This window comes from Marmota flaviventris, chromosome 1 (genome assembly GCF_047511675.1).
Source record: "Marmota flaviventris isolate mMarFla1 chromosome 1, mMarFla1.hap1, whole genome shotgun sequence".
Lineage (NCBI taxonomy): Eukaryota > Metazoa > Chordata > Mammalia > Rodentia > Sciuridae > Marmota > Marmota flaviventris.
In genome coordinates, this window is record NC_092498.1 from 149,017,372 (window position 1) to 149,043,036 (window position 25,665).

At 58.6% G+C, this 25,665-nt stretch overlaps 1 protein-coding gene and 1 long non-coding RNA gene across 5 annotated transcripts; one reads left to right on the forward strand and one right to left on the reverse strand.

Annotated features, from left to right (window-relative positions):
• Positions 1 to 1,821: 1,821 nt before the first annotated feature.
• On the reverse strand, positions 1,822 to 4,702 carry LOC139707209 (uncharacterized). The gene is made up of 2 exons (XR_011708747.1): positions 4,617 to 4,702; positions 1,822 to 2,984 (listed from the first exon to the last, which is right to left on the reverse strand). It is a non-coding gene; the product is annotated as an uncharacterized lncRNA (long non-coding RNA).
• A 120-nt stretch (positions 4,703 to 4,822) lies between these two features.
• On the forward strand, positions 4,823 to 14,070 carry Selplg (selectin P ligand). Of its 4 annotated transcripts, none has more exons than XM_034637052.2 (3): positions 4,823 to 4,954; positions 8,141 to 8,227; positions 11,821 to 14,070. In XM_034637052.2, the coding sequence occupies exon 3, from the start codon at positions 11,826 to 11,828 to the stop codon at positions 13,179 to 13,181; it is 1,356 nt and encodes a 451-aa protein (XP_034492943.2). In that variant the 5' UTR covers positions 4,823 to 4,954; positions 8,141 to 8,227; positions 11,821 to 11,825; the 3' UTR covers positions 13,182 to 14,070. The 4 variants fall into 4 exon arrangements, with proteins under 4 accessions (XP_034492943.2, XP_034492946.2, XP_034492949.2 ...); XM_034637058.2 differs by having other exon boundaries at positions 4,870 to 4,954; positions 8,017 to 8,227; XM_034637055.2 differs by lacking the exon at positions 8,141 to 8,227.
• The last annotated feature ends 11,595 nt before the right edge of the window (positions 14,071 to 25,665 follow it).

Here is a 25,665-nt window from a genome sequence, read left to right on the forward strand (position 1 = left end):
TTATTAATTGGCTTATTTGATTTTTTGGCGTAAGGTTTTTTGAGCTCTCTACATATTCTAGCTATCAACCCTCTATCAGAAGAGGAGCTGGAGAAGATTTTTCCCCCATCCTGGGGTTCTCTCTTCACATCCCTCATTGTCTCCTTTGTACAGCCTGCCTTTTCCACTTAACAGGGGGTAAGAGCTTCAACTTGACAATGACTTTAATGGTCCTCCACCAAGGACACATTTCTGTATAACCAGATTTCTGTGTTTTCCCCCAGTATTTTATTTACGTTAAGGGTCATTCCTGCCAGGGGCAGTGGCGCACGCCTGTCATCCCAGCGGCTCAGGAGGCTGAGGCAGGAGGATCTCGAGTTCAAAGCCAGCCTCAGCAACTTAGCAAGGCCTTAAGCCACTCAGTGAGACCCTGTCTCTAAATAAAATACAAAAAAAAAAGGGGGTGGGGGGTGGGGCCGGGGCAGGGGATGTGGCTCAGTGGGTAAGCACCCTGGGTTCAATCCCCATTACGGGAAAGAAAAAAAATCATGGCTTTGATCTTTGGGGGCATTCTGGAGCCTTCCTCTGGCCTCCCTTCCCAAGAGCAGCGACCTCTTGATGTTTTCAATGGGCAGTCGGAGCTGCTCCCGGTGCTGCCTGTCTCCGAGGAGAGCTGGCACTGATTACATACTGAGCCAGGGGACCGTTGGCGGCAGATCCGGCGATGGTGACCTACCTATCAGTAGATCCTTCCACTGGGTCCCCGATTTTGATCCGAGTTGCCGGGGTCGGGGGGCTCTCCTTGATCTGGGCACCTCGACGCCCACTCTTGCAGCCGATCCAAGGGTCTGCGATGGCGGCTTGGTGGGTGGAAGTCGTCTGAGCAGACGCTCACGCACCTGCACTGGGCATCGTGGGAAAGGGGACCTCGCAGTGCCTGCTGGTGCCGTGGGGTCCAGGCCAGCTGTGACCCGGCGTGCGGGAGACGTCCCTCCAGGTCAAGGTTGGAGCGGCTCCGCTGTTGCTGCCCGTGGCACCTGTGCCGACCACCTGCAAAGGTAACAGGAGAACCCTGGGCCGGTGTGGGACGGCCACGTCCTTCAGGGCGGCTCCATGACCACGCAGGCGCTCTGAGCGGAGCACAGGCCCCGGGCTCCCTCGCGTGTCCTTGATCCTGCAACCACCTCTGTCCACACAGAGCCACAGCGACCAGCAGGGACCACAGCCTCAGGGTGACCAGGGTCTGCTGGCAGCTGTGCTATTGGTGACAGAGCTGCTGATGTCCTCTTCCAGTGCATCGATAACCCCAGCAAAGACTCTGACGACGGCATGAGTGGTCCAGCCACAGGGTCATTGTCCTGGGACAGGTCCCTTCGGAGCTGCCAGCTCGTGCCCCTCTCCCCTGGCGCACCTTCTTAACCAACTCTCCTTCCCTTCAGATGACAACTGCCAAATTTTGTTTCCACGCCTAAGTAGCCACCTGGGGAGAGTGACATTTAATACACCTTCAGTCACGCCTGGGAGCTGGACTTTGAGTGGTCAAGTATTTGTCACTGGTGGGGTGAAAGCCAAAAGCTGCAGGTGCCAGGTAACTGAGGGGAAAAGGGAGGCAGGAAGGAAGGGTGGGAGGCTGGGAGTGGGTGAAGGCCAGGCATGGGTGGAGGCCCTGTGTGGGTGGAGGCCAGGGGAAAGGAAGATGAGGAGGAAGGGGAGAGAGATCCGGGGGTAGGTGATGGGCACAGGCTGTGGCTGCTGTGGCCATCACCTCTGTCGGGTCTGGGCACCTGCTCATTTGGAGTGCTTGAGGCTCATATGTATGTTAAAAAGTAAACTGAGGCACAATAATATTTTAAAGAGTTTTATTTGTGCAAATGATAATTCATGAACTAGGCAGCTCCAGTCAGAAGCGGTTCAGGAGCCCCACTGAGGAGACCTGGTGGCAGGCTCATCACCGACAGGCACAGAAAGAGTACAGAAAGGTCTCTGAGGTGGCTCAGGGGCTTGCCTAGCACGAGAGCGGCCCTGGTTCTGTCCTCCGCTCTGTGGAAGACTCTTTTCCTTTCATTGGCTGTATGGTGCCTTATGTGTCATTGGCTTGAACCCAGGGACATTTGACCACTGAGCCAGGTCCCCAGTCCCTTTTTATATTTTGTTTAGAGACAGGGCCTCGCTGAGTTGCTCGGGGTCTTGCTAAGTTGCTGAGGCTGCCTTTGAACTTGCGATCCTCCTGCCTCAGCCTCCCGAACCGTTGGGATTCTGGGCTGTTGGCCGTTTCTGATTGGTGGAGCTACATTTCTTTAATCCAGGCCTTTGCAAGGACCATGCTTCAAATCAGTTCAAGGCTGAGGTCACGCCAGGCCCCACTGGTTTGGGCTGCTCACGGATTCTTCCACCCTGGATTCTTCCATTTTCACCAACTTCCACAAACATGAATACGACCCTCGCTTCTGAATCACATCTCATCGAGGGACAGATTCCTGTGGCATGGGACTGCTGGTCTTTCTCCAACATTTCTCTTCTGTTAAATAGCATCGCTTTGATTTTGGAAGGCAAGGCTGTCTTTTCTAGTGTCTATTCCTTGAAGCAGAAACCGGCTCCCTGGGGACTTGTGACAAGTGCCAGGTGTGGTGAGATGTGGTTTCATGGCCATCACCCAGACGACGACGTGAGCCGCAATCTTCTGAGTGATACTTGCTCCTGTCAAAAGCGAGTCTGGCCGCCCAAGTCTTACCTTGAAGACTGCTCACCTGCCGCTCAGTGAGGGGGCCGAGGCACTGGGTGGTCTGCGCCTCACAGGCTGGAGGTCAAGGTCAAGAGCTTTAACGGGTGCCGCTTCTGGCTGCTTACTTTACATGAATTGGAGCCAGGTGCGTCCTCTCTCAGCCCCAGTTTCCTTATCTCCAATGACCAGACACGCATTGCAGGATTATGTGAGCTGATTGGTGGCTCCGTCAAAGGGAAGGGTGTGTCTCTTGAGGCTTCACAGATAAGGCAACACCTCGATTCTGCTGTGAAAGTGGCCACAGACGACAGGAGTAGGTCAAGGCATGTAGCTGTGTCCCAAGAGAACTTGATTATTAAACCAAACCTTGGCCGGGCCTGGTGCTGCACGTCAATCATCCCAGTTACTCAGGAGGCTAAGGCAGGAGGATGCAAAGTTTGAGGCCAGCCTCAGCACCTTAGCCCTTGACATAAAATCAAAAGGGCTGGGGTGTAGTTGAGTGCCTCTGGGTGCAATCCCCAGCCCAAAAAATCAAACCAAACAAACAAACAAACAAAAAAACCCCAAACCAGAACCTTGAATTTCACAAAACGTTGTGTCACAAAACATACTCCAACCATTTAAAAATGTAAAGACCATTTGTAGCTTGCAAGGTGCACAAAGCCTGCAGGCAGCAGGAGGGATGGACAGGCAGCTTGCGGCCCCTTACCCCCGCTCCTCAGAGCATGCATGGCCTCCAGCACTCAGGACGGTCTGTTCAGTTTCTCTGTCCCTGAGACTGAGGGCTGAGGGCTGGCAATTTCTTTCTTTTTTTTTGGTGGGGAGGGTACCAGGGATTGAACTCAGGGGCACTCCACCACTGAGCGCCATCCCCAGCCCTATTTTGTATTTTAGTTAGAGACAGGGTCTCACTGAGTTACTTAGAGCCTCCCTTTTGCTGAGGCTGGCTTTGAACTCATGATCCTCCTGCCTCAGCCTCCTGAGCCACTGGGATGACAGGCGGGCATGACCGCACCCAGCTTGCGGCACTAGGATGGAAGCCAGGTCTGCGTGTGCTTGGCTGCTCATTTTCAAATAACCTGTGCAAGGCAAGGAGTGGCCCCTGTGTATGTCCTGAGCTTCTCCTTGTGCAAAGCCACAGGGCAGGAGGAGACTCCGCCCCGCCCTTCCTGAACTGCATGTTCTCAGGCCTCCCAACCTGGGCCAGGGCTGAGCTCTCTCCCGGGCTGCCCTGCACTTCCCGATAGCTTCCCCCCCACCCCCACCCCCGCCGCCCCGTGGCACTTATCGCCTGTGATGTAATGGTCTGTGGACTTGTTTACTTGTTGGCCTCTCTCTCCCATGAAGAGAACCCACAGTGGGGCCTTTGGATCTTGGGGGGGACATAAGACAATCAGGGCTCCCCCATGTGTGGTTGGCAATCTGCTCCCCAAAGCACTCTTCACTGCTGCTGGTGGGGCTGCATCCCTGAGCATCTGGAGATAATGCTGGAATTTTTTTTCCTTGGGGAGGGGAACCAGGGATGGAACCCAGGGACACTGGACCCCTGAGCCCCATCCCCAGCTCTATTTTGTATTTTATTTAGAGACAGGGTCTCACTGAATTGCTTAGGGCCTCACTTTTGCTGAGGCTGGCTTTGAACTCGCGATCCTCCTGCCTCAGCCTCCCGAGCTGCGGGGGTGACAGGCGTGGCCACCGTGCCCAGCATTAATGCTGGAATCTCGAGGGAAGAAACGCAAGCTATTTTTAAACCCCGCAAAGGTCTGAGTGGTGCTATTTCTACTGCCCTGTCCCCTCTGCCCACCATCTTGGGCAAGAATCCAGAGCTGTCCTCCTTTTTATCTGGCCTCTCCCTTCCAGGCCAGGGTCCCCGCTGGCCCCCACTCTCCATTACCAGGGTAACAGCGGGTCCCACCTCCAACCTCAGGGCCCCGCCACAGGAAGTTTGCCTGGAGTTGTTAGTGTTTTCACGCTTACGGGACCGAAGGCCTGATGTCAGAGCCACCGTGTCCCCGTCCTACTGTCCACCCGTCTTGATCAACATCAACACCCAGGCTGACACAAACAAGGGGGTGTGGGCCGTCACGTGGCCTCGCATGAGTAACCACATTCTCACTTCCTTCTTTCACACTCTGCGTTGGGGGTTGGCAGGCCGGCGACCACGGCAGAGGGTGCCACAGCGCTGTCTGGGCACTGAAGCGGAGAAGCCACTCTGGGCCCAGGAGGCGGCCTCCCCATGCTCTGCTGAGCGCGGTAAGTGCTGGCTTGCAAAACCACCGGGTCGGGCCTCGGCCCCAGGGACCCCGGGGGCTGCCTTTTGGCTCCGAGCAGGCCGGGAGGACCACTGGGTCCCTCCTGAGCTGCAGCCTCCCGGGAGGCCCAGCCAAGGCTCCGCGGGCTCCGGCCCAGCAGCTTCCTGGAATCAGTGGCGCCTTATCCAGGCCCTTCGGGGCCTGCACCTGATCATTTGTTTGCTTACAGCTTCTGCCTTGGCGGGGGCCGCAGGCATTTTGAATGCAAATTTCAGAAAAATCACAGGCCTGTCCCCAGAAATTGTGCAGCCCCTTCCTCTCACGGTGGGAAACTGAAGTCCACTGAGGCAGAGGGATTCGCTTAGAGGCAGAGCTGAGACTAGGCCTGGAACATTCTAGAAAGGAGGAGGGGGCGCGGGATCTGTCTTGAAGCCGCCAAAAATTTCGAAGTCATGAAAATACCACCCTTTGACACTTTGGTTGGGATTGAGAAAGCGGCACTTCTTCATGGCATGTGACTAACATATTCAAATTGGGACACTACTGTTAGCAAAAGACAAAAGAGTGGAACTCTTAATTGGGAGACTCTGATTGATTGGAATTTGGGGTCTTCAGGGACACTAAAGGAGAATGAGAGGGGCTGAGAGCCAAAGCTTATCTCCACACCCCCCACCCCCTCGGATCAGGCTTCCTGCTGCCTGGGACCCCTCTTCTTGGCTGGCTCATCTCTGATTTCAAGCCCCCAGGGCTGACCCCTCAGTGGGCAGGGCCATAAGAGGTGGCTCCCAGGCCCTGGGCGCCAGAGTGGCTTCCCTGGGGTCACCCACAGGCACCGCCTGTGTGAGGGACACCTCCCTCGCTGGCCTTGGCCCCCAGCCAGGGGAGTTGAAACCCAGAGAGCAGAAAGGGCTAGGTTGCCTGCAGGGCCGAGTCCCCCCTTGAACCTCCGCTGGGCCCAGAGCCAGGTGGGCTAGGATTATGGAGCACCAGAGGGGTCAGTGCCCCTTTACAGATGGGAAAACCAAGGCTCAGTGAGGAGAAGCAGCTCCCACAGCCGTGTGGCAAGGAGGGGGCTTGCACATGGGGACCAGTCCTGGCCTCTCAGATCCCCACTGCTGGCCTGGAGCAGGACATGCGCAGTGGGGCAGGGGTTAGGCAAGGGGTCGACTGGGGGTGTGTGTGTCCATGCCCTGCGGCTTCAGAAAACCATCACCTTTTCTTTTTTTTTCTTTGTATGAGGATGGAACCCAGGGGCACTTAATCCCCGAGTCACATCCACAGCCCTTTTTAGTTTTTATTTTGAGACAGGGTCTTGCTCAGTTGCTTAGGACCTCACCCATTTGGTGAGGCTGGCCTCCAACTTGTGAGCCTCCTGCCTCTGCCTCCCAAGTCACTGGGATTACAGGCCTGCGTCCCCCTCGCACGGCCCACCATCACTTTGGAAGTAAAATCAGGAAGTTCAGATTCATTTGTGCAAAATACGAGGACTCCTGTATACAAGGCCAGCACCCTGGGGTTCCATCAAGTGAAACGTGGTTCCTGGGGAGGTGGGGCGTTCACTCCAGGAAAGGGCAAGTCCTGGTTCACAGACCAGGGCAAGGGCTGGGTTCCAGTTCCTGCTCCCTATGTTCCCATTGTGACTCAGGAGCCGGGTGTTCAAGCGTCCAAGGTGGTTCCCACCTGCATGGGCTCCTAACTGGCACACAGGATTTAGAACAGGGCCTGGCTTGCTGTCGCCCCCCACACCTGCCAGTCACAACCCCGAGCAGGCGGCCTGGGTGCCCTGCCTGCTGCCTCCCTCAGAGAGAGAGGCAGGGCACGTTAGAGCCCGTCCCAGGGTGGGGGACAAGGCAGAGGTTAAGGGGGTGACCCTCGTCCTAGGCCGACTGGCTTTTATTGAGCCCCGTGTGCTGATCACTCTGCCTGGACTGACCCCTTCCGCCCTCCAGACCCCGCCAGCAGCTGGGGCCCCCATGATGGAGGGCTGGACTTGGATTTTTCAAGGGTGTGAAAGCGACACTTAGTAGAATCTGCACTCGGATTCTTGAGCTTTGACCTCCCTCGGGCTGTCATAAGAAGGCGTGGCCTTAGGTGCTGTTACCCAGCTGTGGGCGGAACAGATCGGGCCAAGCTGCCATGTTTGGTGTATTCGGTGCATTTCCGATTTGTGATTCTCTTCACTTTACCATGGGTTTAGGGGGAGAGTACCCCATAGTAAATCAGGGGCATTTGTGTTCCAGATGAGATACCCAGGGCTCAGAGAGGTCAGTCAAATGGCCCAAAGTCACACAGCATGTCCAGGGACGGAGCTGGGATTGAACCGGTTGACTAGCGGGGTCCCGGTGGGGGTGTTCTGCTCCCGGGGACTTCACTCTCTAGAGGGGCCTGGGAAAGACCTGCACCTCAGTCTGACCTACTTGGTGATCTGGGGGTTCCCCTTTCCTTGTGGCTGCCTAACCCACACCCCAAGAAGCTCAGGCCTCTGGATTCTGAGATTCCCAGAGCTCCTCCGAAGGGGAGGTTCCCGTGGACACCTCTCCTGAGCGTCCCAGGGCGGCCACCTAACGTGGTCCCCAGAGCTGGGGTAGGGCTCCTTGCTCCTCCCTGCGGCCTGGGTGGGGCTGGGGCAGAAGCAACTGGGTTTGGGGTGACAGGGAGAAGCAGCCTGACCTACTCCCGAGGTGGAGGCACCCTAGGATGTGGCTGTCCTCAGCCCTCCCTCCGGGCTCGTCTGGCTCCTGGAGAGGGGAGGCGGAGGGCGGGGCCTGGACGTGGCTCCTCCCCTGGAGAGGGGAGGCAGAGGGCGGGGCCTGGGTGTGGTACCGCTTGAGCCACATCCCCAGCCCCAAGAGATGCAGCATCTTGTCCTTCCTGTCCAATGGGCTGAAGCCATCAGAACTGTCTCGGGCCCCTTCCTAGTAAAGCCTAGGACAGCAGGGACCTCTGCTGGGCTGGGGACTTTGAGTACTAATACCCAGAACATCTGGGACAGGCTGGTCACTTGGGGCAGGCCCAGGCAGGGGGATTTGGGCTGTCCCACAGTGCCACATGTAATCTCCACAGAGCAAGTCTCTGATGTCACCTGGATCCGAGTGGCTTTCCTCGCTCCCACAGTGGAGGCAGGGAGGTCGCATCTCTGTATTGTCCCCGAGTCTGCAGTCTGTTTCCTCTATTCCTCTGCCTGCAGCCCTGAAGAGGGTCCCCCTCCTGGAAGCCAGCATCGGGGACCCTCCACACGGCGTCCCACCTGAACCTCTTGGAGCCCATTTTACAGGTGAGGAAACTGAGGCTCAGGGGGGAGAGGCTCAAGTTAGTAAGTGGAGGTGACCTGGGATCCCCGCCTCTCGCTCCTCCCAGGCCCTGCGGGTGGGTGTAGGGCGGCTGACAGTTGGTGGTGAGCCGCGTTAGGGCCACCCCCAGGCTGAGCAGTGGGGCCTGCTGTCCAGGGCGCGGCCCCAGGGGCTGGAGGCGGGGCCTGGCCTTCCTGACCTTCCCTCTGCTTCCTGGAAGCCTCTGAGGGCTCTGCCTTCCAGGAACCGAGAACTACCCCGCGGGGCCACCGGCGAGGGTTTCAAAGTTAGGAAACATGATTTCGAGCTGGTGGCTTCCCCTGTGGTCCCCTGCCACCAGAGAGACGGGGCCAAGGTGGGGCCCCAGGCTTTACCAGCAACCGGGAGCTCCACTCCAAGTGCGGAGAAGCCCCGCCCCTCCGGAGGCAGGTTGGTGGGGAGATGCACGGGTGTGTTTGGGGGGGAGGGGGGGCGCGCGCACCACATTTATTAAGCACCTACTGTGAGCCCGGGACTTTTGCATCCATCTTTTCGTTGCATTCTCTCAGCAGCTTGATGAGAAAGGGACCATTTGTTCTCCTCGTTTTACAGACTGGAAATTTGAAGCTCAGAGAGGCAAGGATCTGTCTCAAGGTCACACAGCTTGCAGGAAACCAAATCGGGACTTGAACCCCATTTTGTCTGATCCCCTAGTCGTGCTTTCAATCCTACATCCTATAATGCACCTGGTAAATAGGGGACTGAACTTTCTAGTGTGGTGACTTCAAGTCCTTTATCTTACTGTGCCCTCTCCCCACCTGGGCTCCCACCTCCACACACAAACACATGGGGCTAAGCCCTCTTCCAACAAGCTTTTGTGTCTTTTGCCCCCTCATAAAGCCTTCCTGAATCCTTACTGGGTTCAACTCCCATCTCAGCCACTCACCTGCTGTGTGTCTTTGGGAAAGTCGCCTCGCTTCTCTGAGTCTCAGGTCTGCTTTCTCCTCCAAATCACACGACTGGAGGATGAGGGGAAATACCGGAAGCTACCCCAGTGCTGATGGAGGGTCCCCCCTGTCCAGGGAGCCACCAAATACCTGCATCCCTCCCACAACACAGCTGCCGCTCGACACAGAATTTCCTTTTGAAAGTTTTTATTGTGATAAAATATTCAGATACAACACAGCAGGGTCACTCCCTATTCTCTTCTCACCTGGGCCCCATCTCTGTGATCTGCCTCATCTAGACACGGGGAAGAGTGGACGCGTGATCCTCCTGGCTGGCTAGTTCCAGCATGGTCTAACGTCCAGGCAAGTGTGAGAACTTGACCTTCTCGCCCCCCAGGGCCAGTGGGCCTTCACGGTGCTTGATCCACCTGTCACTGCTCCCCCGAGTCCTCCTTCGGGCTCTGTGTATCATCAGGCCATGGCCAACACTGATCCAGGAGAATCTGTTTGAGTCCCTGCTTTCAGTCCCTGGGAGAATACACCTGGGACCGACCCAGGGCAGGATGGCAATTCTATTTCTAGGAACCACGGAGCTGTTGTCCCTAACGGCTGCCCCATTTTCGGTCCCCACCAGCCATGGAAGAGGGCTCTAGTTAGTGCATGACCTTGTCACCAGCTGTTATTTTCTATTTCTAAGGTCACAGCTATTCTGGAGAGAGTGGAATGACACATCATTTTGACTTTATTAATCAAGAAAAAAAAGCTAGGTGCATTTTATAGTAAAATTTAAAAAATAGTTTTGGAAAAGGGATGCCATCAATAAAATCAAAAGAATTGTGTTATATTTTGGGAAAAATTATAATGCAGATGATAGGAAAAAAAGGCATGTGTGTGTGTGGGGGGTGGTGTTCAAAATGACACCAACCCAAAGACAATTAGACAATGAATAAAAAAACTCAAAATATTACAAATACGTAAAAATATACAATAAGAAACTGAGTACAGTGGCCCCCACCTGTCATCCCAACAGCTCGGGAGGCTGAGGCAGGAGGATCTCAAGTTCAAAGCCAGCCTCAGTGAGGCCTGCTAAGCAATTCAGTGAGACCCTGTCTCTCAATAAAAAATCAAAAAGGGCTGGGGATGGGGCTCAGTGGTCGAGTGCCCCTGAGTTCAATCCCCAGTACAAAAAAAAAAAAAAAAATTTTGGCTACCACAGCATCCAGAAACATATGTGGAGGAGGATTTAACTTAGCATCACTTTTAGAGGTTAAATAATTTGAAATAAAATGATCTCCCACCACTGTGACAATAATAGGTATACTCTGTTTAAAATACATACCACTGGGGAATTCTTAAGGGCAAAGTTTTGGATTCTGTAAACAGCAGCTAGTGCTGTTCTGAAAGGTCTGGCTGTTCTCCTGTCCCCAGAAGGTGCAGCTAATGGCTCTGGGCCCCTAAGGACTTATAGGATGTGTTGCCTAAAAGAGCCCAGGCACTGGAACCCTGCAGAGAGCTGGCCACATGGGCATTTGGCCCACATCACGTCATGGTCCTGAGAGCAGCCTGGGGGTGGCACCCTCATCTGCATTGTCTAGGTGAGGACACAGCCAAAGGAGGCAGGACCATGCAGAGATGCCCAGAGGGAAGAAAAACGAGGCAACCTGAGAACTGGCCAGAGCTGTGCGGAGAGGGAGCCAAGATAGGAGAAGGGGGCAGAGAAGCCACCTCACTGTACTCTGGCACAGGACCAGACTCAAGAGGGCTCGAGCAACTTTACTGTGGACTGTGTTGCAGACCCTGCCAGTGGGCGAGGACCTGAGCACGCACCCTCTTTGATCTCTCTCTCTCTCTCTCTCTCTCTCAGTGCAGGGGTTTAAATCCAGGGCCTCATGCATGCCAGGCAAGTGCTCGACCACTGGACTCCATGCCTAGCCCCTTATTTCATTTGATTTTTGACACAGGGTCTCACTAACTTGCGGAGGCTGACCTCAATCTTGCCATCGTCCTCCTGAGTAGCTGGCATGACAGGTGTGGGTCACTGCACCTGGCTGCATGTTTGTCTCTTTATGAATTGTACACAGGTACCACTGTGCTCTTGGGATAAATTATTAATATCTACAACAATAGAATTAACAAGGGATGACATGAAAGTCAGTATAACCATAAGCTCTAGGACCCTCTTCCGATGCCCCTGTGGGTTATCTTGCCCATAAATAAAAAGTTTTAGTCAAAGTGCTGGATGTGGTGGCCAACGCCTGTCATTGCAGCAACTCCAGAGGCTGAGGCAGAAGGATCTCGAGTTCAAAGCCAGCCTCAGCAAAAGCGAGGCCCTAAGCAACTCAGTGAGACCCTGTCTCTAAATAAAATACAAAATAGGGATGGGGATGGGGCTCGGTGGTGGAGTGAGTTCAATTCCTGGTACCAAAAAAAAATAAATAAATAAAGAGTTTTAGTCAAAAATGTTAAGGACACAAGTGAAGCTCTTATGTTCTCGAGGGAGAATCCTGGGTGGTTTTGTGAATGTTGATAAATAGTAACAGCTGCTACTGCTGAGCGTCTGCTCTGTCCTGGCCCGTCCTGGGGGTGGGGTGCCCGTCTCAGGCGGAGGATCGGGCCATGTCCTGATGTCTGTGTGTCTCTGTGTCTCCCAGGTACCATGCCCCTGCACCTGCTCCTGCTGCTGACCCTGCTGGGCCCTGGCAGTGCCCTCCAGCTGCGGGAGATCACCCACAGAGCAGCCCCAGCCCCCCTTCCTGCCCGGGTACGGAGACAGGTGGCCCTGGAGGACGACTACGGTGACCAAGACTATGTCACAGAGGGCACAGACCCTCCGGAAACACTGGACAATGACATGGGGGCCGTGGCGGCAGGCCCCAAGGTTCTGACCACGAAGGGCACATTGGAGCCGAGCGCTTCTGCGGGGCCCGGAACCCCCGGGCCAGCCACGGTGGAGGCCGCCACGGGGCACTCTGCTGGCCTGGCTGCAGGGGGGACAGCCATGGAGGGGCCGAGCACAGAAGTGGCCACGCCATGGGTGTCAGTCACAGGGCCGCTGGCCACAGAGCTGACCTCTGCGATTGCTGCATCCACAGAAGGGCCTCTACCCGTGGAGACAACAGCCATGGAGGGCCTGTCCACAGGGCCAGCAGCCACAGAGGCTGACACCACTCCGTCCGTGGCCACCGAGGCAGAGACCATTGCTCCAGTGGCCACCGAGGCAGAGACCACCCAGACTGCGACCACTGAAGCAGACACCGCTCCACCAATGGCCACCAAGGCAGCGATCCCTCCGCCAGTGACCACCGAGGCAGAGACCACCCAGACTGCGACCACTGAAGCAGAGACTGCTCCACCAATGGCCACCAAGGCAGCGATCCCTGCGCCAGTGACCACCGAGGCAGAGACCACCCAGACTGCGACCACTGAAGCAGAGACCGCTCCGCCAGTGGCCACCAAGGCAGCGATCCCTCCGCCAGGGGCCACCGAGGCAGAGACCTCTCCGCCTTCGGCCACTGAGGCTTTGTCCGTGAAGCCTGTGGTCACGGCAGTTGTGTCCACAGAGAAATCCAAGGTGAAGTCCCTGTCCAGGGAAACCACCGCCACCACCGCCTCTCGTGTGATTTTCGAGGGTGCCATTGCGACAACCAGCAACTTGCACAGTCGCGAGGTCGTCTTCCCTGGAGGCTCCGTGGACCCCAGCTCCACGGGTGCCTCGGACCTGATCCCCGTGAAGCAGTGCCTGCTGGCCATCCTGGTCCTGGCCCTGGTGGCCACCGTCTTCTTCGTGTGCACCGTGGTGCTGGCCGTCCGCCTCTCCCGCAAGACCCACACGTACCCGGTGCGCAGCTACTCGCCCACCGAGATGGTCTGCATCTCGGCCCTGCTGCCCGAGGGGGGCGAGGGCGCCCCGGCCACGGCCAACGGGGGCCTGCCCAAGAGCCAGGGCCTGAAGGCCGAGACCCGGGAGGACCGCGACGGGGATGACCTCACTCTGCACAGCTTCCTCCCCTAGCTCGAGGCCCTGGCCCGTCCACAGCTCTGGGCTTCCCTGGAGACCCGTGGGACTGGGGGTCTTTAGGGAAGGAACTCTGGCTGCCCCAGACAGGGCCCAAAACAGCCAAGGTCCTGGGGCCGCACAGGACTGGCCAGCCAACCAGGGAGCCTGGCAGCCCCAGGCCAAGAGCCACGCAGGCAGCCACTTTGCCTGAGAGATCCTTGCCCCTCCTTGTCCCCCATCTGTCCCGAGGCCCCTTTTATACCTCCATTCTTCCTTCCTCCAGCCCACCTGGGTCTCATCGCCATGTCCCCAAGGAAGACTGAATGCCTGTGCCCCACCCACCACTCTATTCTTTTTGTTTTGTGTACCGGGGATTGAACTCAGGGCACTCGCCCACGGAGCCCCATCCCCAGCCCTAGTTTGTGTTTTATTTAGAGACAGGGTCTCCCTGAGTTGCTCAGGGCCTCGCTGTTGCTGAGGCTGGCTTTGAACTCGCGATCCTCCTGCCTCAGCCTCCCGAGCTGCTGGGATGACCGGCCTTGCTCCCGGCTCCCGTCTCTATTTTCCTCTCTCGCCATGGTCACCATGTAGAGGAGCATTTTGGAGGGGTGCTGAAGAGCATGGGGTTCCTGAGGCCATCTCCACACCCTGAAGGGCTGCTTGGGTGGTCTTGGGTGCGTTTCTGGGAAACCCAGGGTGAGGCCTTAGCCTGTGGGTGCTGGGGTGGGTGGGGGGGCTGTGTGCACCCATGAGTTTCCATCTGGTGACAGAGGAAGCCCATCCTGCCCCTCTCTCCTTCCCCTGTGGCCGTGTGCCAGGGTGGCTCTGTCTCCTTCCTGCAGTGTCCCTCACCCAGCCCTGGGCCTGACCACACACAGGCACTCAATAAACATGATGAACAGACGCTTGGTGGCCGGTCCTTCAGTGTCCAGGCCGCCTCCTCCAGGCAGCCTTCCCAGCATCCTCCATTCCTCAGCCGTTGGCCTCTGACCCTGGGGCCCTGGGGAAGCCCCCTTCCCAGGCTGACGGGTTGACTTCTGGGTCCCCTTGGGGGCCTCTGGACCCATCCTTGAGCAGCTAGGGGAGGTCTCAGGCTGTCACCAGAAAATCAAGGGCCCCATTCAGCCCCCCATGACCATTTTGTTCACCCCCGTGACCCAGTTGTGACCTACAGAATTACATTTCCCCGGACTTCAGACGAACGTGGCTCTGCGTGCCGCCCCCCCCCCCCCCAGAAGCCACCGGTTTCTTCTTTCCACGGGGTGAGATCTCCAACCCATGACGCCTGGTGGCCACTGTGGCTACTTCTCAGCTCAGATGAGAGGTCCTTAAAGTTTGGGGTCATCGAGCTTTTTCTTCAAGGGTCAGTCGGCCAATACTGGATGCTCCAGCTGGTCACTTTGTCTAGGTTGCAGCCTCGCCAGGTCCCAGAGGCGGGTCATAAGTGACTGTCGCAACTGTGTTGAAGTACAGCTGGGTCAGGCTCTGAAAGTGTGCTAACCTGTGATGTCAGTGTCAGGTGACAACCCTCCCAGGTGACCAGGCATCCCAGTTTGCCTGGGGCTTTATGATTTTTTTTTTTTTTTTTTTGGTACTGGGATTGAACTCAGGGGCACTCACCACTGAGCCACATCCCCAACCCTATTTTGTATTTTATTTAGAGACAGGGTCGCACTGAGTTGCTGTGGGCCTCGCTGTTGCTGAGGAACTTGCCATCCTCCTGCCTCAGCCTCCTGAGCTGCTGGGATTAAGGCCGGGCACCACTGTGCCCAACTTCCCCAGGGTCTCCTCAAGGGGTCCTTCTGCAGGCTTCCCTTCCCTGAGGGCTTCTTTCCTTGAGGATGCGGTGTGACTGCGCAGGTGTGGCTTTCCTTCTCTGTGGGACCAGGACAGCTGACCCTTCCGAGCTCTCCATTTGGATTCCCATCTCTGCTCACCAGGTGCAGGATTGAATCCAGCCTTGCTGTGGGTGCTCAAAACAGCCACCAGGGGGCGCCCGCCACCAGCCCCTAGAGCCGTTGAAACCTGGCGCTGCTTCTGCCTGGTCTTGGAGGAGGAAGGAGAGGTCCTGACCCAGGGCGGTGCCCCAGACCACTGGCGCTGCTGAATGCTGACAGAGGGCTCCCTGGAGGGAAAAAGCCCTGGTTCGTAGGGTTTGCATACTCCTCCGTGGAAATACCTCAGGGCCAGTTTTGAGCCACCAAATATTAAATAGCAGAGAACAAGATGTCAATAACCTTGAGAACACAGATAATATCAGGATGTAGCGAAATGCGTAGGAAGTGGTGAGTTTTGAGCATTGATGACCTTGGTGTGTGTGTGTGTGTGTGTGTGTGTGTGTGTGTGTAGAACTGGGGATGGAACCTGGGGTCTGCCTCATGCTAGGCAATGCTCATGCTCTACCACTGAGCTGCACCTCCAGCCCCCGATGACCTTGGTTTCTATTTAATTCTTTTTTTTTTTTTTTTTTGGTACTGGGGTTTGAACCCAGGGGAACTGCACTTCTGAGCTGCATCCCCAGCCCATTTTATTTTTTGAGACAGGGTCCTGTTAAATTGATGAGACTGGCCTTCACCTTGAGATCCTCCTGCCTCAGCCTCCGGGGTTGCTGGGATGACCGGCGTGGGCCCCAGCACCCTGCTGACCTGGGGTTTTAATGTAAAGTCTTTATTAAACAACAGACGGAAAAGTTGCTATGTGGCTTCCAGGCAGACAGGGCTGGCTCTTGTCACCAGTACCAGTCCCCCCTGCCCTTGAACATCTCCCCAAACACCCCTTGAACCCACACACACGAGCCCTGTGAAGGCTGTACTTGTGTCCATTTTACAGAAGAGAAAACCTTGAGGCTCAGAGAGATGACGTCACCTTCCCCAGGCCAAGCACGAGCATCTGGGATTGGAACCCAGTCTGAAAACCATCCTCACCACGATGTCACGCCACCTTGAGATCACAGTGGGGTTCTGGGGGAATCCCATGCCCCAAAGTCACCCCCCGCTGACCTTCCCTGGGCCCTGGAAGTCCCCCCTTAGTCACCCTTCGTGTCTTCTTGAGGCTGAGAAAAGGCATTGGTACTTGGGAGGGTGCCAGGGCACAGCAGAGCTGGGCGGGGACACAGGGGCAGCCCCTGGGCGGACAGTCACCAGCTCTCACTGCTCGTCCTGCCCCTTGCCAAACGCGGGCTCCATGTCGTCTCATTCAGGCCTCACAAGGACCCCACGATGTGGGTGCAGCAAGTACCTGGTTCTTGCTGGGGAAACTGAGCCCCGGGCGCCGGCTTGTGTACCTCTGGGAACCACAGATCTGCTGGCCGGGAAGGAGGAGGGCAGACGGGACGTGGGGAGCAGGCGGGTGCCCGGCCACCACCCTCATCTCCCACCAGCCGGGCTGCCGGCTGCGGGGTCACCCAGCTGCTGCTTTGTGCGGGGACCCCCAGCTGCTCCCCCACACCCCATCCTTATCGCCGCGTGACCAAGCAGCAGGTCATTGCGGAGTGCCAGGCACCGGCAGGGCCACGTGACCAGGACAGGCCTGGTGACACCTCACAGTCAGGAGAGGGCATGGGGCATGCATGTCCCCCAGGAGAAGGTCGGGTGTCTGTACTCAGAGCCTGGGGACGCTGAGGACTGGAGTGGGGCAGCTCTGTCCCAGGACCAAGGGATGCAGAGCCAGGACTGGGAGGGAAGGCCGGCCCTGGACGCTGCTGAGCTCTGGCTGGCTCTGGCCCTGCCCTGGCCTCCACTGCTTTCCCTGCTTGGGGGGGGGGGGCGATGGCATCGTCCCTCACCCCTGCCCCAGTCCTGGCCCTGGATGTCCCCGTCTGCACAGACGGTTCTCTGTGTCTGCTCATGTCACCTAAATGACATGAGCACCATTCACCTGGGTCAACGGTGACCAGAGCCTGGCCCCCGGGTACTGCTGGTCTGTGACGCTCACAGGGCACAGAGGAGGCGGTTCCAGAAGGTTCTGTGGGAGCAGAGGCCCAGCCCCGCAGCCCTGGACGACACCCTGCAGGACCGTGGGCACCCGGCCACCCCATGGGCCCGCTTCCCCACTGTAGCTGCTCCCTGTAGGGACAGCTCACGGGACAGGAAGCAGCTCTGGGCAGTGGTTGACAGGGTAGGTGGGGACCCCAGGCCTCCCTCTGTCCTGAAGGAGGCAGTTAACAGAGGACCGACCTCTGAACCTGGTTGACCTTGACGTCTTGTGAGGGGTGGACGCAGGCAGCCCCCCATCACTGGGCTGTTGGGGTACCGACCACCCCTTCAGGTTCTCTCCCACACGCCGTCCCTACACACAAGGGGTGTGCGTCTTCGGGCAGCCACGGTGACTTGTCTTTGCTATGTGGCAAAGTGGGTCCTGGTGCAGAGCAGCTGTCCCCCATCGGGCGTAAAGAAGCCCAATCAGGGGAGCATCCTCAGCAACTGATGCTGAAATAACTCCAAATGGGCCTTCGCTGCGGTGTGGAGTGAACTCTGGGCCTCAGTCTCCTCATCTGTGAAATGGGGTGACAATGGCACCGCTTCCTGGGTGCACGAGGAGGGTAAGCGAGACAGGCGCGGGAAGCTCTTGGCACAATGCCTTGGCAGAAAGTAAGTGCTCAATAAATCAAGTGCAGAAAAAATCCCACAAGGAATCACTCCGACTTGCTCAGAGTCTTTGAGTTCAGCCAGGGGGGACTTGGATTCCAGTGTCACCTGTGCCCAGGTGGAGAGGCCCTGCTCTGAGGGGCCCACTCGGCAATGGGGTCCACAGAGCCCCCTTCCCAGAGGTTCCTGGAAACCCGAGGCGCTTCTGTGTCACCATGAACTCGGTTGTTAAGTAGCCTCTCGGTGGCTGGAAGGCTGTCACCCTGGCTGGCCCTGCTTTGCCCGTGGGCACCCACGTGCCTGGGCCTGGCAGGACCAGAAAACGGCTGCTGAGCTGCTCGTGAGACACACGAATTGCTGCTCTGACCAGGAAAGAGGCCTTTGTCAGGAGCCTGGATACAAGTGACGCAGACACAGTCTCCTTCCACAGGCCCGAAACCCACAGGTGAGCTGCCGGCCAGCCTCGGCCCCGGTTCTGAGCTGCCCACTGCCCCCGGAGGGTAGGTCTTTCTGGAGACCCTGTGGGGTGGCCTGGTGTCTAGCCTCTGAGCCCCCAAGAGGCACAGGCTTGGATTCCCCAGAGGCTCAGCAGCCCCCAGCAAATCACAGGACACACAGGTGTATGTGGGACAGCGGGAAGCCCTCATCCTGCCAACGGAAGCTTCTGGGCCCCACCCCTGCCCTGTTCCAAGCCCTGTCTCATCTAGGGACACGCATTTTGGATGAGAGAAGGACACTCCTGTCACCTCCCCCTCTGTCCTGGAGCCTCAGGTGCTCCTGCCTCAGGGCCTTTGCACCTGTGGTCCCTGCGCCCAGCCGCTTCCCAGCCTCCGCCCTGGCATCTTCGGATTCTTTAGGTCTCAGCTTGAAAGTCACCCTCTCAGCCCCCAGGGGTTCACTCGTGGGTCCTCCTTTGCCCCTTCCCAGGCCCTGGGCCTATGGAGTTGGTTGCACCCTAAGATAGTGGGACCTCTCTTCCCCGGGTCTCGCTGTCCCTGTCACTGCATGCGAGTGGCACACAGTAGGGGGCCCAGGGGCCCTCTGTGGGGTGGAGGAACTAGGCAGGAGGCTCTGCAGGAAGACCGAGGCCGAGGCAAAGGGAGGAGGCTGCAGGAAAGGAGGCTGGGACGGATGGTGGCGGCAGGTCGCAGGCACTGTCGAGGGAGCCTGGTGGCGCTTAGGGACCCTGCTCTGGGCTCCTGGCGGCTCCGGCTCCGCCTTCCTCACCTGCGAAGTGGGGACAGGCGTTTCTCCCCCGGGCTGCAGTGACAGGGGCTGCCCGGCTCCTGGGCTCCGGGTAGCGGCCACCCAGCGAGGGGTCCCAGCGGGGGGACGGCCATCGGGGCACCGCGGAGGCTCCAGGTCCCCGCAGCCCGGCCCCGCCCGCCGGCTCCGTCTTTGGCCTAAAATAGCTCACACATTCCGCGGCGGCCGCCCGCGCCCAGCGACGATTCAAACCAGATGTCCCCAGCTGTCGGCCCCTCCCCCACCAGCCCCGGCATCGTCACGTCGTGGTCCTGGTCCTCGCAGAGGTCGGATCAGCCCGGGAGGTCGGGCCGCCACACGCACTGCCCAGGGCCAGGCGACCCCGGCCGTGTGCCCACCCTGCAGGACGGTCCCCGGGCTGGGCGGCGGGCTGGGGGAGGGGGAGTCCCAGCCACGTGTCCCTGCGGTTGGGGATCCTCCTGGCTGTGTTCTCTAAATGCTACTGGGCGCCAAGGGGCCCTTACGCCTCCCAAGACCCCAGAGAAGTGCGTGTTGCTATGACCCTCCTGTTACAGAGGAGGAGACTGAGGTCCACAGTGGTCCACTCCCGAGGGCCACCCTGCAGACTGCAAAGAACCCTCCCTGAAGCTCTTGGCTCACGGTGAACATTTACTTTCTTGCTCCCACTGCCACGTGGCCTGTGTCCGCCTGTTGGTGGGGGCTGGGTCTTGGGGAAGACCCTCTCTGTGAGGCTGTTGCAAGGCATTTCTGGGCCCAGGGGGGAAGAAGGCTGGCAGCTGTCAGGAGGAGGGGGCATGGGAACAGTGGTCAGCTGCCCCCCACTCATAGTCAGAGCCAGCGCCCCCTACAGATTCCTGCAGAGCCCTTCCACTTGGTGCCTGTGACCTCACATCTGTCTGCACCCCCTCCCTCACTCTGTTTCAGAGACACCAGTCCCTTGTCCATTCGGGGAAAATGCCAGGCTCTGCTTGCCCCAGGACCTTTGCACTGCTCTTGCTTCTGTCCAGAAGCCTTGTCCTCTCGTCAACTCGCTGACTCGCCCTCTGCCTGCTTCTCAATCTGCCCCAAGGTCGCGCCTTGCCTGCTGCCCCATCCACCCTGCTCAGCACCAGCCACAGAACCACAGGGGTGCCATCCAGCAAACCCGTCCTCAGCCTCAGCCTGGGAGAGCTGAATCGGGGGCCTTGCACCTGGGAGGCAAATGCTCTGCCACTGTGCTGTGTCCCCTGTCCTTATTATTTTATTTTTGAAACAGAGTCTTTGCTAAATTACCCAGGCGGGCCTTGAACTTGATGCTCCTGCGTCAGCCTCCCAGAGTAGCAGGGATTAGAGGTGTGTGTCACCGTCCAGCCCTGCTAATTGACCTGATTTTTTTTTTTGGGGGGGGGGTACCAGGGATTGAACCCAGGGGCACTCCACCCCTGAGCCCCACCCCCAGCCCTATTTTGCATTTTATTTAGAGACAGGGTCTCACTGAGTTGCTTAGGGCCTCGCTTTTGCTGAGGCTGGCTCTGAACTCGGGATCCTCCTGCCTCAGCCTCCTGAGCCGCTGGGATGACAGGCGTGTGCCACCATGCCCGGCTTAAGTGACCTTTTTTTTTTTTTTTTTTTCTTTTTTGACAGTCTGTCCTCTCACTAGAGCGAAGGGTCACAGGATGGGCGTCTCTATCTGGGCTGTGCTCTGCCTTGTCCCAGTGCCTGGAAAGCGTCTGGCCCCTGCTGAGCGCGGAGTGTTTGGAAATTGAGTGAGGAGAGAGGAAGGGGGGAGGCCAGGGGAAGAAGGAGGCCGAGTGGGAGGGTCACAGTGGTAAGCAGGGGACCTGCAAGATGGCTTCCTGAGAGTCTGGAAACTTGGGGTCCCTGAAGTGTAGCCCCAAGCGCTCTCCACTTCTCGCTCTGGACCGGCCTCTCCCTGCTCAGAGGCCGCAGGGCCCTGGTTTCCAACCCTGTTCCTTTCTACGGCAGGGGCTTGTGCGGCCCCAGGGCAGTGGGCAGAGGGAAACTGAGGCCAGGTCTGCAGTGTGGCCCCGGCTGTTTACATGTCTGGCTTCCTCGGGGAGCTCACACCGCCCTTGGGAAGGTGAATGTTTACCAGGGAGAGTGCAGCCGGCCGGGGCCACCAGGGCCCCAGGAAGCTCCAAGACGCTGACACTCAGCCTGTGGGTGCGCCCCCGAGACTGGAGGATGCAGGGCTCTTTTTAACTATTTTTTTTTTTAAACCTGGGTTTAACCACTCAGCCACATCCCTCGTCCTTTTATTGTCTTATTTGGGCACAGGGTCTTGGGTCTTGCTAAGTTGCTGAGGCTGGTCTCAAACTTGTGATCCTCCTGCCTCAGCCTCCAAATCTTGTAAACTTTAAATTGAGTCATAAACTAGGTGAAGGGCACAAGTCTCAAGTGTTCAGCTCCGTTCCCCCCCATGTGTGCATCCCCAGGTCACGACCCAGGTCTGGGCGTCACGTGGTTCTAGTACCAGAAGGTTCCTTGTGCCCCTCCCCAGCTGGTACCCCCAAGGGTCACTACTCTTCTGACTTCTGACCCCCTCGCTAAGCTTGGCCTTTGTTTGAGAACTTTGGGGAAATGGACGTGTCCATCCCTCGATCAGTGTGTGTGGGACTCAGCCACGTCCCACCTTTCCACGGCTGGTCGTGGGCCACCTTGAGGACGTGGGGACCTCCGTCCGTCCTCCTGCCGATGGCTGAGTGGGCTGTTTTGGGTGTGGGGCTATTAGGACTAAAGCCACGAGGGACAGGTCTGTTTGGGTGGGGATGTGTACTTTCCTTTCTCTTGAGGAAGGAGACGGCAGGGTCAGAGGGGAAGGGTAGGAGTAACTTTATAAAAGCCACCAACGCGTTTTCCAAAGTGACATAAGCACATGGAAGAGCTGCCTCTGACCCTTCCCCTTCTAGGCTGGGAAACTGAGGCTCAGGTCACGTGGTGTGTGAGGGGCCGAGTCTGGAGCTAAGGTAAGGCCCCCAATTTACAGGTGAGAACCAGTCAGCGCCCAGTCTTACTTCCCCAGAGGAGGTCCCCGGCGAAGCCCTTCCCTGCCCCAGGGCCTTTGCACATACTGCACCCTTGGCCTGGGAGCTCCTCATCCACCTTTGCACCCCTGCCTCCCCTTATCCCGCTGCTGTCTGTTCCGGTTCCTTTCCGGAGAGGCTGCTCCTGACCACAGTTGCAGAAATAGCTGCCCCTGCCCCTGCCCTCGTCCAAGCTGTCCTGTTTCACCCTCTTCTCCCCTGACGGCAGTTTGCAGTGTTGGGTGGTCCTCCTTGTTGGCCGGTTGACTTGTTCCCCTCTGTCTCCCCTAACAGCGGCCCCTGAGGCAGGGCCTGGTACCTTGTCCCCTCATTCTCCAGTGTCCATGCCGGAGATGGTGCAGAGCAGGTGCCCAGGAAATATCCGTCACGGGGACCCAGGGACAAGGCCATGAGGGTCAGCGGATCCCAGTCCATCCCGGCCTCCTGGCCTCCGTCCACCCCCCCACCCTGTGCCGTGGCCAGGTTGCCCGGCAGCCAGGGGTGGCACTTACTGAGCACCTACTGCACCCTGGGCCCAGGCGCTGGGGACGCTGGAAAGGCCTGGTTCTGTCCTCGAGACACAGAGGCCACGAGAGGCCAGCCAGGTGCTCCGGCCTCAGGTGGGGAGCCCAGGGCTGCGGGGGCATGGGGGGCTGCCTGGCTCCCTCCCTGGGGCTCCTGAGGGCTTCCTGGAGGTGGTGCCAAGTGGGAGGCAGGCCACCTAGCGTGTCCCTCTGAAGGCCAGGCCTGCGCTGTGACGGGGCCAGGCCTCTCCAGCCACATGAAAGGCTCCGGCTATTTTTGCTCAGAGGGCAGGTCGCGGTGGCCTCGGGCGCTGTGTAATTAGAGGTGGCCCTGGGCCCTCCGGGGGCGGAGCGGGGCTGTGGTGGGCCGAGCGGCCGCAGGCTCAACCAGGGAGGGTCCTGGCAGGGTCCCAAGCCGGGGTGGGCGCTCCCAGCCAGGCTGCCTCGCAGGCTTGGGCTGCTCCTCGCTGCACAGTGGGGACAGGGTGGGGTCCCACAGTGGCTCCTGGGGTGGGCAGAGGGCCTGGCGCTGTCCTAGGCCTCGGAAATGACAGGTTGTAGGACACGGTCCAGCCCGCTCCGGGCCACAGGCCGCCGCACCCCTGGGAGCCACGGTGGTGTAGGCCCCGGGAGTGACCAGGCCGGGCCCCCACGTGCCCCAGAACCAGGAACATGTACCATGAGACTCCTGGGATGGCCGAGGCACGGCTGGAATGACCCCTCTGTGTTCGCTGGGCAAAGCGACGTGGAAGTCACAGGGCCATTCTCTATCATCAAGCTTTAATGGAGCCCCGATTGCATGGTGCTCCCCGCCAGGGTTAGGAGAGTGCACAAAGCCGGCAAGACTCCTGAAGAACCCTCTGGGAACTGGCTCAGGACAGTGATCTTTAGGAGCTGCCCTGAAGGTGTAGCCTTCCATGCACCTCAGGCCCTTTGCATATGCCATTCTTCCTGCTGGAAACCCTCCTGCATCTTTGTGTTCCTAAATACCTCCTCTTCCCCAAGGGCAGCTGGACTGTCACCTCCTGCTGGAGACCCCCCATGAGGCCTGAGTTCACACCAACTGCCTTGGCAAGGGCTCCCCTGGCCCTGAGCTACCTCTCCCAACTCGAAGCCCAGTGTGCAATTAGAGATTCATTTGTTTGTTTATGTGCTTGACACAGGTCCCCCACCTGTTCTGTGAGCTCCTGGCTCGTCACTGTCTCCCAGGGCCTGATTGTAGGCTGGGTGCAGAGCAAGGGCTCAAGAAATATTTGTAGAATGAATAAAATTTAGAGTGTTTCTGGGTTGGAGCCTGAGGGCTGGCTGGCGGGTGGCGAGTGTCTAGCCTGACCCTACATTTAGCTGCAACCCAGAGATGGGCAGGGACATGGGTCGGCAATTTGTGCAGCTGCCCACAGTTGGTGCTTGAGCCGGGTGGGGACATGGGGCTCCTTTTGACGGGGTTGCTGTTCTGTCCCCGAATTGTTGGGGGTGGGGTGTGCAATTGAACAGGAAGCATTTGTGTGTGTATGTATGTGGGTGAGCATGACTGCGTGAGCCATGTATGTGCGGACACGTGTATGTGTGCATGCATCTGTGTGCACGTGTGTGCGCGTGTGTAAGTGCATGTGTGTGTGTGTGTGTGAGTACATCTGCGTGTGCGTGTGTTGCTGGGTCTGATGGCCTTCTAACCAGGCAGAGGGAGGCAGGACAGGGCCTCTACTTGTGTCTGGGAGCCAGCGTGCCCACCAGTGAGTGCCTGTCCATAGGTGGACGGTCCCCAGGGACTGCCCTTCAGGGTTTCCATTAGCTCAGATCTGCTTGCTCACAGGGAGGTCATCTGGGACATTGTCTCCATGGACCAGCCTCTCTGCCTGGGGTCCCCAAGCACTTGGTCTGGCCTCTGTCCTCCTGCACAGCCCCTTCTGTTTTGTGAAACAATTCATGCCAGGCACGGTGGTGCTTGACTGTCATCCCAACAACTCAGGAGGCTGAGGCAGGAGGATGGTGTTCAAAGCCAGCCTCTGCAATGTAGCGAGGCCGGAGCAACTCAGCAAGACCGTGTCTCAAAATAAAATACAAAAAAAAAAAAAAAAGAAAGAAAGAAAGAGAGAAAGGGAGAAAGCATTTCACGCGGGAAGATTCTCCTGTGATCAGCAGGTGGGGGTCTGGGTGCTGGGGCCCCCGCAGGGCTGGATTGTGTCTGATCCTCTGGACCCCGGGGCGCAGGGCTGGCCACTGTGGGTGGTGTGCTGAGCTGGGCGGGCGAGTGCGTGAATGGCTGGCTGCCTGCAGGGGCTACGAGCTCAGGTCAGCGGATGTCCTGGTCCAGGGCCCTGGTGACCATTTGAACTCACCTGGCCTCACGCTCCCCTCCGTGAAGCGGGTCCAGAACTCCTGCTCAAGCTACCCCCACTGGGGTGTTGTGAGGTCACAGTTTCCAGAAGGTCAGGGTCAGAGGGAGCTCAGGGGCTCCCCTCCCAAGCCCTATGAGGGGGAAACTGAGGCCTGGAGAGAGGACGGGCCAGCCCTGAGCAGGTGGTGGGCCTGGCTCCCCCCCCCCCCCCCCCCCCCCCGTCGGGGCCCGGACAGGCCATTGGGGCCTCCCACCCGAGTCACAGCTGGGATCCAGGACGGGGTCTGCTGACTCCGGCCCTGGGCCCTGGGAGCTGGGGACAGCGGGACCCCGCTCTCAGTTGGGGGGCAGTGCTGCCTGTCCGTCCGTCCATCTGTCTGTCCGTCGGTCGGGGAAGGCGCCGCTGGCCTCCCTGAGCCCGGGCGGGGTGGGCCGTGTGTGGCCCGCGGCGGCCCCGCCCCTCCCTGTCCCCACCCCAACCTCCTAATGAAACCAAGCTGCCCGCGGCCAGCCGGAGGCGGAGGCGACGCGGCGGCAGAGCGGAGCGCCAGGCCGCGGGACGGTGAGCGCGGGGCGGGCGTCCTGCGGGTCCTGGGTCGGCGGGGCCCGTCAGCGGCCGGGCCGTCGGGTGGTGGCCGGGCGCCTGCCCCGCGGGGGCGCATCTGGGCTCTGAGGTCGCGCGGGCGCCTGGCGGGTGGCAGGGATGGCCAGGGGACGGGGCCTGGGGTGTCCCCGGGGGTCGCGCCCAGGATCCGGCCAGTGGGGGTGGCAGGGACAGTCCTGCGGGGGCCCAGCATGGGT